General features: G+C 43.3%; 1 protein-coding gene across 1 annotated transcript in view; it reads right to left on the reverse strand.

Moving 5' to 3' along the window:
* dhtkd1 (dehydrogenase E1 and transketolase domain containing 1) overlaps positions 1-12,717 on the reverse strand; it is a 63,334-nt gene that overhangs the window by 24,081 nt on the left and 26,536 nt on the right. The window contains exons 6-9 of the mRNA XM_059987298.1: positions 10,801-10,972; positions 7,802-8,000; positions 4,164-4,476; positions 2,152-2,236 (exon numbers count right to left, since the gene is read on the reverse strand). Coding sequence (XP_059843281.1) covers positions 2,152-2,236; positions 4,164-4,476; positions 7,802-8,000; positions 10,801-10,972 — 769 coding nt within the window. The remainder of the gene's footprint in view (positions 1-2,151; positions 2,237-4,163; positions 4,477-7,801; positions 8,001-10,800; positions 10,973-12,717) is intronic.

Below are 12,717 nucleotides of genomic sequence, written 5' to 3' on the forward strand. Positions count from 1 at the left end.
TCTCAATGTCCTCTTTACCATCACTGTGCCTCTAGGTTTGTGTGTAACCATTTAAATTCTGAAATAATATTCACTATAGAACCATAGAGCACGACAGCACAGAATTAGCCCTTTGGCCCATCTAGTCTGTGCCGAACTCTAATCCTGCCCAGTCCTATCGGCCTTCACCTGAACCATAAGCCCTCCATTCCTCTTCTTTCCATGTACTTGTCCAAACCGCTTTTAAATGTTGCAAGCGAACTCACATCCAGCACTTCCACTGGCAGCTCATTTAACCTGCGCACCACCCTCCAAGCGAAGATTATCCCCCCTCAGGTTCTCCTTAGATATTTCACCTTTCACCTTTAACCTATGCCCTCTGGTTCAAGTCTCACTCAACCTCAGTGGGACAAGCTTGCTTGCATTTACCCCATCTATACCCCTCATAATTGTGTATACCTCTATCAAATCTCCACGCTTTCTCTGACACATCAGGGAACACAGTCCTAACCTAGTCAACCTACCCCTATAACTCAGGTTAATATATCAAATTCCAAGACTTAAATATCAAACAGAAAACAAAGCAAAACACACAAAATGCTGGAGAAGCTTAGCATGTCAGGTAGCATCTATAGAAAAGGGTAAAGAGTCGATGTTTTGGGCCAAGACCCTTCCTCAGTTGAGTTTATTATCATAAGCAGAATAAACTGCTTATGTTTATTCTGAACAAGTGGTTAAAGTGGAGAGGATGTATGAGATGCCTGCCTTCATCAATCGGGGCACTGAGTAGAAGATTAAGGAAGTCTTGCTGAAGCTGTATAAAACTTCTGAGAGACTGTTTTGGAGTATTGTGTGCAGTTCTTTTTACCTCAATATAAGAAGTATTTGGAGAGAGTTGTGAGTGTGCAGAAGAATTTTTACAGGACGTGGCCTGGATTTTGATTTATTTATGTTATTTAGTGATACAGCATAGAACAGGCCCTTCAGCCCCAAACAAGCTGCACTGATCCCCAGCCTAATCACAGGACAATTCACAATGACCAGTTAACTTACTAACCAGTACGCCTTTGGAATGTGGAGGAAACCGGAGCACCTGGAGGAAACACACTGATACATGGGGAGAACGTACAAACTCCTTACAGACAGCATCAGAATTGAAACCTGAACTCCGAAACGCCCCAAGCTATAATAGAGACGCCTAACTGCTACACTACCACGGCGTCCCCACTAGTGGGTATGAACTATAAGGAAAGGTTGGACAAACCTGGGTTGTCCTCCTTAAGAGTGTTGGAGGCTGAGCACAGATGTGATAGAGGTTTTTAAAAGCAATGCAAGGCATAGATAGGGCATACAGCAGGAATCTGTTCCTCAGGACGTGCTTGTAATAATGAAGAGTGGGGAATGAAAAAGGCAACATGAGGGGAAAGTTTCTTTTATGCAGAGAGTGGTAGTTGACTGGAATAAGACAGCAGTGGAAGCAGACAGATTGGTGGAGTTGAAGAGGCTTTCACTGTGGACAGACCCATGAATATGAAGGGAATGGAGCGATATGGATGATACACAGGAGGAAGACATTTAGTATAACTTGGCATCAACATCAGTGCTACATTGTGGGCCAAAAGGCCTATCCAGTGCTTTATTGTTCTCTACCTTTCTATGTCTGCACAGGCACAATAAAAACTTACTTGCATCAGCATCCCAGGCGCATACTGTAGCATCAGATGCACAGCATTCATGAGATAAACATAAATAACCATAAGGCATAGGAACAAATTAGGCCACTCTGTCCATCGAGTCTGCTCTGCCATTCCATCATGGCTGATTTATTATCGCTTTCAACTCTATTCTCCTGTGGTCTCCCCGTAATCTATGACACCCTTTAATATCACGAACCTATCAGTCTCTACTTTAAATATACCCACTGACTTGACCTCCACAACTGGCCGTGCTGGTTGGTTCAATAGCTGACTGGATGAAGAAAAACAGCTGTTCTTAAACCAGCCCAGTTGAACACCATGAACATATTATCCTGTAAGAATATTTCAACCATTCAGCTTTGTCTTATTTGTCTGACGTTGTCCTTACAGAAAGGAGTGTCCCCATTACACTCAGTGTAGCTCGATGAAAGACTCTTTGCCAACAGTTCCAGTCAGTCCCCTCCACAATTATTACCTTGACACAGCAATGTTCCAATGGCCAGAGCTTCTGCTGTGGACCAATCCAACCTTGTCCCCTCTTCCAGCCTCTGTAATCTAGACTAAACAGAGAATTAGTATTCCTCCTCTTTTGAGAACAAGCATGAACAAGGATGGTACAGTATCAAAGCAGTTCACATGATGCTGTTAGCAGTGCCAGCAGCCTAGGTTCAATTCCCACCGCTGCCCGTAAGGAGTTTGTACATTCTCCCCATGACCGCATGTCTTTCCTCTGGGTGCTTCAGTCTCCTCCAACATCCCAAAGACGTACAGGGTCAGTAGGTTAATTGGTCACATGGGTGTAATTGACAGCAAGGGGTCATTGGGCCAGAAGGGCCTATTACTGGGCTGTATCTCCAAGTTGAAGCAAAATAGAGATTGCACAGTCTGAGACAGTGCAATGTGTAATTAATTAAACCACTGCTACCAGATGTCCTGCAGAAGAAGCATCTGTGACAAACTTCAGAATGAGTCTACAACAGAACATCTACAAGGAGCACTGCCACATGCATCCATCATTGAGAACCCCAAGATATGTGGAATGTTGTCAGGAATGAGATCAAAGGACCTTTCTTCACCCTGAAATTCTCAACTGAAGGCAGCAGGGGTGGGCAAATCATGTAATACATTTAAGGCAGAACACATGTTTTTTATTTAAATAGTAATTGTTCTATTTACTTAGAGAGCCAAAGTGGAATGGGTCCTTCTAGTCCAACGAGACACACTGGTCAGCAAACCACAGGACAATTTGCAGTGACTAATTAATTACTAATCAGTACATCTTTCAACTGTGGGAGGGGAGCAAAGCACCTGGAGAAGACCCACATGTTTGTAGGGACGAATGTGCAAACTCCATACAATTAGCATTGTAATTGAATGCCAAACACTGACACCCTGAGTGGTAATAGTGTTATGCTAACCACTACACTAACATGGCCTTTATTATTCAGAGACAATGTAAAGTTGGTTTGTGTGACATCCAGGAAGATTATTCCTTACATGTGCACACTGAGGTAGTAAAAGGGGAAACAGTGTAGAATAGAGTGTTACAGTTACAGAGAAAGTGCAGTGAAGGCAAACAAATAAAGTGCAAGGGCCACAATGAGGTAGATTGGGAGATCAAGGGGTCATCTTTATTGCAACACACACAAAATGCTGGTGGAACGCAGCAGGTCAGGCAGCATCTATAGGGAGAATCGCTGTTGATGTTCCGGGCCAAGACCCTTCATCTTTATTGTATTGCAGGGATGCTCAAGAGTCTGATAACAATGGGGTAGAAACTGTTCTTGAGCCTGGTGGTACGTGTTTCAGGATTTTGTACATACTACTCAACAGGAGGGGAGAAGAGAGAATATCTAGGGTGGGAAGAGCCCTGATTATGTTGGCTGCTTTATTGAAGCAGGAAGAAATGTAGATATAGGGAGACGATGGGAACAGGATAAATGAGATGGAAATCTACTATGATCAAATGGTGGAACAGACTCACTAGGCTGAATGGCTTAACTCTGCTCCTGGATTTTATGGTTTTCATGGATATGAAGTGGACTATCGTGTTGAATGGTGGAGCAAGCTAGAGGAGCTGAACAGCCTGTTCCTGCTCCTATTTTCTAGGTTCGCAAACAATCTGCCTTTTGCTCCCTGGAAGTCAAGCTACGTTGCCTGTGGCTGAAACAGTAAGAGTCAAGCTGATTTGCCTTTGCCTTCGCCTGTAGCTGCAGGAGATGACGAACTGCTACGTAATTATTTTTGCAGAAACGTGGCTTCTGAACAAAATCTCATGCACCATCAATCTTCAGGCCATGCCACCCGGAGACATGCTAATATTTTTGTGACTGTATGTGCTGTGTGCTACTGTATACTGTGCGATTTACATCTTGACCCAGGAAGAACACTGTTTCATTTAGCTATATAAACACGTATGGTTAACTGACAATTAATCTTGAACTGGTCGTGTGAAGGGAACAGTCCCCATCTGGCTCCAAAGCCTACCTGTACATGGGTTTTCATCAAGTGATTATGCATGGTGATTTCTCCAGGCACGTCAACAGACTTGGCCCCCACGTACTTCATTAAATCAATGGGCATTCCAGTGTCCCACGTGCTGATCTGGGACGATGGCTCCATCAAGCCACTCCAATGGCCCTGGAGATTTGGAGAAGCTGGGCAAAAGGATGTCATATTGGTCAGATGGTTGTTTAACTTTGAATAGTAATCAGTTTTAATGCTGAAAACTTCCTGTTCTGTTAAGAGGCCGTCTGCTACTAGCTGCTCTGCATACTGGTCAGGGATACTTCTACGGGATCTGTGGAATCAGCAAAGAAAGAATAGACAATAAAGAGTGTTGAAGTTATTCAGAACCTCTTAATTTTTCAAGTCTCAATCGTGCAGTCAATTTTTCCATGCATTGAGACAGAAAAGCAAAAATTGGATGTATGGTCCAAAGTCGAGTTTGTTGTAATATGCACAAATCCACATATGCACAGGTGCAATGAAAAACTAACTGACAGCAGTAGCAGAGGAACACGGCATTGCATCATTCACAAGAAAAATGCCAACATAAATCACACTTTTTTTTACAAGAAAGAACACAATTAGAACAAAAACAAGTGAAAAAAAACCTCCAAGGCGATCAAAATTTTGCTAAACTCTACTGATTAGGGTTGGGCAACACGGCCAAAATGCTGGAGGAAATCAGGTCAGGCAGCATTAGAGCCTTTCATCAGGACAGGTCCAGGCCTGAAACATTGACTATTTACTCCCCTCCAGTTCCCTCAGTATTTTGTGTGTGTTGCTCCAGATTGCCAGCATCTACAGAATCTCGTGTTGATAATTTGCTCTGTTACATCCCTGTCATCAATCCTTGTGCACTTTCTGATCATCATTCCTTTTTCAGTTAATCATTCTTGCTGCCCAGAAGCAGCTTCTTGTTTTTTTTTTGGTAGTTTTTATACTCAATACCCTCCTCTAGTATACCATCTTATCCCTCCATTCCCTTCATATTCACGTTTGTGCCTAAAAGTCACTTTAACTCCACCAAACTGACTGCTTGCACTACAACCCCTGGTAATCTATTCTAGACACACTGCATGAAAACAAAATGCACCCCTCTTGTCATCTCCACAACATTACAGTTTTACACCTCTAACTCAAAAGTATGTGCTCTGGTATTTGATATGTCTACTCGTGAGGAGGACTTTGTGTGTCTACTTCATCTAGGACTAAATAAATGGTGGAGTAGACTGAATGGGCCAAATGGCCTAATTCTGCTCATATGTCCTATGTCTTATCTATGACTCTCATTATTTTAAAAGCCCCTCTATCAGGTCTCCCCTCAGCCGTTGACACTCAAGGGGGAATAACCCAAGTTTGTTCAAAATTCCTTTTAGCCCCTTCCCTCTCGTGAATCTCTTGTACACCCTTTCCAACACCTCCACATCCTTCATAAAACGGGATGACCAGAACTGAACGCAGTTTCACTTGTCAGCAGCTCCTACCATTGCTTCAGTTCTGGCAATCGGAGTCCTTGCAAAAACTTGCGAAATGGCAAGTTTAGCAAACTTCCCCAAATGCGAAGTGCTGGCTCATTAGGTTTTCACTAAATAATGGTCACTTCTGGCTTGTTACCATGGTAATCACTTCTGGAATGCAGGCCCAGTTACTTATTAGCCTCTGTATTCAGGATGCATTCCCGGACAGTGGCCATTAATACTTGTAAGCAACAGAAAAGCGTTCTGGGTAATCCAGTTGCCACAACAGCTCAGACATTGCCCCAGACCTGCTGAACGTGAAAGTTGTGGTGGCACTGACAAATGCCATAAGACCACAAGACATAGGAGCACAAGCAGACCATTCAGCCCATTGAGTCTGCTCTGCCATTCCATCACATTTGTTTTTTTTTATCCCTCTCGACCCCATTTGCTTGCCTTCTCCCCATTACTCCTCCTCCCACATTTAGAAACGTACCAGTTAGCAGTATATTAATCAGTGCAAGTTGTCCTGTGATTAGGCCAGGGTTAAATAGGTGGGTTGCTGGGTGGTATGGCTCAGACGTGCCAGTTCTGTGCTGTATCGTGAGATAAATAGATCAAGAACATCTTAACCTCTGCTTCAAATATACCCAATGACATTTCCTCCACAGTCACCTGTGGCAATGAACTCCACAGATTCACCACGCACTGGCTCCTCATGACTTATAGGAGTTAACTCCATTCAGGAGGCTGGATAAGATGGTGACAAGTTGCACGGCCTGATGTCGTGGCTCAGACCGAGTTGTATTTTTCAGGTTCGTAGGGATGGTTCTCAGGACACCGAGTGGTGCTAGGGTTCAGGGGCAGGGATAAGGAAGAATGAAAAGTCAGCCCGTGTTCAGTGTCAAGGTTGGAATGCTCTGCGGCTGAAGATCAGCGATCCCGGAGGTTGGGGTGACAGCTGCTGAGGAGACAATGGGTGGGGGAGGAAGGGATTGTTTTGCTGCTGTTTTGCTATTTGCAGTTGTCGCTGCTTGTGTTGTTCTGCTGAGCATGCTACGTTAGAGCCGGAACATGTGACAATATGTGTGGCGTGCCCCCAGCACGTCCTTAGCTGTGTTGGCTGTTAATGCAAATGATGCATTGCACCGTGTGTTTCGACGTACACATGATAAGTCTGAATCGGAGTCTGGGAAGCAGTCACATCTCTGGTCGAATAATAAGTAACTCAAAAGTGGACTGTGACTTCACAGTACATGTTACGTCTTTGATCACTGGTGGACACCCAACTTAGTGCGTCATTTCAACTGTGACTCACGTTGCAGCTCTACAAAACTTGGGATAGGCCCCACTTGGAGCATTATGTGCATTCTGGTTACACAAATGTATAGAGGATTTAGAGAGAAGTTCACCAAGATGCAGGCTGGTTTGGGGAGAATTGGTTAGACGGAAAGGTTAGACAGACTCTGATTGTCTTCTCTGGCAAGTTAGAGATTGAGCAGAGATCTCACAGAAGAATATAACATTATGAGAGGCATAGATAGAGTAAAAACCAATCGTTTTCCCAGGATGGAAATGTCCAACAGTGGAAGGCATAGGTTTAAGATGGCATGGTAACGTAGTGGTTGGTGTGTCATGGTAGTAGAGGAGGCCATGGACAGACATGTCAGAATGGGAATGGGAAGTTGAATTGAATTAGGTGGCCAGCAGCAGATCCTGCCCTGTGCAGTGGACAGAGTGAAGCCTCTCGCCAAAATGATTCCCCCAATCTTTGTTAGGTCTCAGCAATGTAGAGGGTGGCACACCAGGGGCACTGGAGACAGTAGATGACCCCGACAGACTCGCAGGCGAAGTGTCACCTCACCTGGAAGGTCTACTTAGGGTTCTGAATGGTGGTGAAGGAAGAGGTCAGTGTGACTTGGTTCCTTTTTAATTTTGTTCTAATTGTTTTCCTTCTTGTAAAAATTCTGCAAATTTATGTTTAACTTATAGTTTTCTTGTGAATGCTGCTCATCTGATGCTTTGTGCCTGAGATACTGCTGCATGGAAGAGAGATTTTCATTGCACTTGTGCAGATGAGAATAAACTCAACGTTGATTTTGACTCATTATCGATGCAAGGTCATCAGTAAGGATTATCCGAGTGCTTTCTTTACTGTACCTGATGATCTTGTACATGGTGGGGTTTGTAAAGGTTGGTTCATCCAGCTCATTGTGGCCCCACTGCCTGTAGCACAGGAGGTCGACAATTACATCTTTCCGGAAGCGCCGCTGATATTCCACTGCTAATCGTGTGGCTCGAATCACATCCTCTGCATCACCTCCATTCACATGAATAACGGCACAATTAATCATCTTCCCTGGAGGAAACAAGACAATTGCATTATTTTTAAATTCAAAAGTTCAAAGCAAATGTATTATCAAAATACATATATGTCACAATATACAACCCTGAGATTCTTTTCTTGCACAGTAGAACAAAGAAATTAATACGAGTATCAAATGTTATGGACAGAAGGCAGAAGAATGCGGTTAGGGATAATAAATCAGCCATGATGGAATGATGGAACAGGCTCAATGAGCTGAATGGCCTAGCTCTGCTCTTCTGGAAATACAATGGAATCAATGAAAAACTACATACAAAGACTGACAAACTAGGATGGAGCGATGGAGCAATTCTACTGAGGACTTGTTGAGTTCTTGAAAGTGAGTCTTTTGTTTGTGGAAACAGTTCAGAGTTGAGGTGTATGGAAATATATTTGAAACATTGAGATTTTTAAATATATTTAATCTTGTAATGTGACAAAATGGAACCTGTATAATCCCAGAGTGCTTTGCTATTTGCTAAGGGTGTACGAGGCAGGAGGCATGTAATGTTCTGATCACTGTGAAAGTAAGGGGGAGATCGGTATATTAAGTGGCCTCGAATAGAAGAAACAAGACTGCAGCTGCTGAGTGGAGGAGCTGAGTCAGCCAGAATAGATAACAGCCAAAGAATTGTATAAAAATTAACTTTGTAAAATAGAAACCGCCTGCCACCCATTGTGAGCAGTGGAGGTGGACTTCCCCTTGCAAGTAATAAATATGCTTTTGATAGATCCACTCTGAATTTACTGTGCTTTGTTACAAGACCTAGCAAAAGGTAAACAACAGGTGAGTGAAGTTATCTACACTGGTTCAGGAGCCTGATGGTTGTAATGTAATAACCATTCTTGATCCTTGTGGTATGGGACACAAGACCTCTGTACCTCCTTCCCAATGGCAGCAACAAGAAGAGCATGAGTTGGATAGTTGGGTTCTTTAATGATGGATTCTGCTTTCTTGTGGCATTCTTGGAGCAAGAATGCTTGAGTCATTAATACTACAGGATTCTCACTGAGACTGATGTTGATAGGTACTTGAATGGTTGGCATGGCTGGGATGGAGTGAATGGTCTGTTTCTGTAGCATAAAATGAGCTGCTGGAGGAACTCAGTGGGCCAGGCAACATCTGTGAGGAAAATGGACAGTTGGTGTTTCAGGTCAAGACCCTTTATTTGGGCTAAAAGACTAGATGGGAGATAGCTGGCATATAGGACTAGGAGGAGAGAGGTGTCAAAGAGAGAGGGGAACTTCTTCAAAAGTCCCCTGATCTTTTTCATCTCTAATCTCCCTGGGATTTCCCAGTGGCCACCCATTTCAATTCAACTTCCCATTCCCATTTTGTCATGACTGTTCATGGCCTCCTCTACCGCCACTCTCTGCATGGATTTTCAAAACCTCCCATTACTTCTGGGTAGCCTCAAAACTGATGATTGGTATGCTGATTTCTCCAGCTTCCGCTGAACAACAACACTGATCGGGAGGAGAGAACAGAGGAGGGAATGGAACATCCAACGGACCATTTCTCAGGTGGAAAAGGACATTTTAAATCAGGATATTGGACATTCTGTGCAAAGGTCCCAGATGACATGTAGATCAAAGAAAAAAAAGGGACCAACTCAATCTGCAAATAAATTACAGTGATACTGAATACACAAAATACATCATAAAAAGGGAATGGAGATTGATATCATTAAGATCAAAGAGAAGAAGCGTATCAAAAATTTGTGAAAGACGGGCACAGCGGCTACAGGAAAAGAACAGGACACTTCAGTTTTGAAGAAATGTCTATCATCTGTTAGTAAATTTTTGTGCACTCCATGTAAATGACATAAAAAGTCTGCTGTGTTTAAAGCGGGTTGTTATTATCAAAAACCAGACTCGAGTTTGAATGAATTGTAATTCTATAAATTAGTAAGCCTACAACAGTCAGAAGTGGCAATCTCACATTGTGTCCAAGGTGAGTTCCCAGAACCTGATTCCACCACCTCTGGCCTACTGTTTGATGAAGTAATTACCCAGTTATTTTAACTTTGAAGATAACTTTGTCGAGAAACTCTAATTTGTGCAAAAATGTGACCAATAGTCATTTTATCTCTGTGTGTTAAATAGAATGTCAACTCGAAGCAATGGATATTTCGTTAGCTAAACATCATTTTTCTAATAAAACTCAGCAAACTCAGTCAGCTCTGTCGTGGGCACTAGCCTCCTAAGCATCGACATCTTCAAAAAGCAAAGCTTGGAAAAGGTGAAATTCATCACCAAGGACCACCATCACACAGGACATGCTTTCTTTTTATTGCTGCTATCAGAGAGGAGGTGCAGGAGCCCAAAGACACACAGTCGATGCTTTAGGAACAGCTTCCTCACGTTCATCATCAGATTTCTGAACAAATATTGAACCTGTACACTACTTCACTATTTTTTGCTGTCATTATTACATAAAATGTTTATATAATGTTGACGTTAAAAAATTACATTCCTTGGGAAGCCAAGGTAACGTAGCAGTTAGTGTGACACTATAACAACTCAGGGAATTAACGTTCGGAGCTCAATTCCAAAGCTGTCCGTAAGAAATTTCTAGGTCCACCTCATGAACGCATGGGTTTCCTCGGGTGTTTCGGTTTCCTCCCACTGTCCAAAGGTGTACCAGTAAGTAGGTTAATTGGTTACTGTAAATTGGCTGAGGGTTAAATAGGTGGGTTGCTAGGGGTTGCAGATCCTTGGGCTAGAAGGGCCTGGTCCATGCTGTGTCACTAAATAAATAAATAAAAGGAAGCATTGACAGCTATGAGCTTACCAATGTCACTGTTGTAGAGGGAAGATTTACCCCTCTCGGCAGGAGTCGTGTAGCCCAACTGGTTGTTGACAATTAGGTGGATACTTCCACCCACTCTGTAGTGGGGCAGCTTAGACAGAGTGAAGGTTTCTGCAACCACTCCTTGCCCTGGGAAGGATGCGTCACCGTGCACCTGCGGCAACAGAGTGGGAAGCTGAGCAGGAGTTGAAAGTTCAATGTGAATTTATCATCCGAATGCACGTATGTCACTATACCTTGAGTTTCATTCTCCTGCAGGCATTCACAGTTGAACAAGAAATAGAGTCAATGAAAAACCATACACAAAGACTGACAACCATGTGCAAAAGACAAGAGTCTAAATATAAAAATAAATAAATATAAGTTAATAGTTAATACTGAGAACATGAGTTGTAAAGACCTTGAAATTTAATCCATAGGTTGTGGAATCAGTTCAGAGTTGAAGAGAGTGAAGTTACTCACACTGGGTAACTTTCTGACAGAGATTATCAGAAAACTTGAACAAACGAATAAGACTTCAAGACATAAGTACAGAATCCAGCCATTTGGCCCATTGAGTCTGCTCTGTCATTCAATCATAACTGATTTATATTTCCACTCAACTGCATTCTCCTGCCTTCTCCCTATAACCGTTGATGTACTGACTAACCAAGAATCTGTCAACCTCTGTTTTAAATATACTCAATGACTTGGGCTCCACAGCCATCCATGGCAATGAATCCCAAAGAAATTCCTTCTCATCTCTATTCTAAATGGATGTCCTTCCATTCTGAGGCTTTAGCCTCTGGTCCTAGATTCATGCATTACAGGAAAAGTCCTCTCCACATCCACATATAGGCTTTTCAATATTTCATAGGTGTCAATGACATCCTCAGTCATTCTTCTGAACTCCAGCAAGTACAGGTCCAGAGACAGAGCCATCAAACATTCCTCATACATAAAATCTTTCATTCCTAGGATTATTCTCATGAGCATCCTCTGGACCCTCTCTAATCCCACCACAGCTTTTCTTAGATAACGGATGCAAAACCACTCACATTATTCCTATTGTGGTCTGACAAATGCCTTATAAAGATTCAGCATTACAGCCTTGTTTTTATATTCCGGCAAGATGGTGGGGTGCATCCGGCAAAATGGCAACATGACTGGTTGCTGTGGTTTCTGCAGGGTCAACAATAGGTGCTACTGTTCTACTTAAGCCAAGATCCTGCTATACATTAAGAACTCAAAGCACTGCAGGTCTAAACTATCAGCAAGTTGCTAGCTGGCAGAGATAATGAAGGAGCTGCGCATTGTGCTGCTGCCTGAGTCAGCAGAGGCGCACAGTCAAATAATGAGTGGCTGTCATGGTCACTGCTCTTGGGATCGAAAGACCCCTTTGGAGATTGTTAATCTGGTACGCCATAAATTGGATTTGCTGATTTATTGGATGCGAGCAGGGGTGGATGGAGGGGGCCGAGTCCTCGGTCTTAGGAAGGTCCAGGCCTGAAGCCACGGAGTTGCCTGTTTGCAGCCGCCCAGAGTGACAGGACGAAGCTGTTGCACTTCACCAGGGTTCAGTGTGCATTGGTGTCCAGAATGCAGTCAAAGCTGCCCTCCCAGGGTTTCACTCGGCAGAAGACAAGCTCTGTTGTGGTTGACTGCAGCTTTTATAGTGCCACTCAATCAACTCGAGCCTCAAGCTGCAGGGTCACTCACGTTTCAGCTGCTGGAGGAGAGGCGTCTGAGCCATCGCACTCTACTGGAGGCGACACAGCTCCATTGTGGCGACTGAAGATTTAAAATAGATTGAGGGATCTGGATTACATATTTGTGTAGATGCGTTTTGCACATGGGGCTCAAAGCCATGGATTTGCCTAGTGAAAGTCGAACACCAGGGTGAGGACTGGACTTTAAAGC

Source organism: Hypanus sabinus, chromosome 13 (assembly GCF_030144855.1).
Source record: "Hypanus sabinus isolate sHypSab1 chromosome 13, sHypSab1.hap1, whole genome shotgun sequence".
Classification (NCBI taxonomy): domain Eukaryota; kingdom Metazoa; phylum Chordata; class Chondrichthyes; order Myliobatiformes; family Dasyatidae; genus Hypanus; species Hypanus sabinus.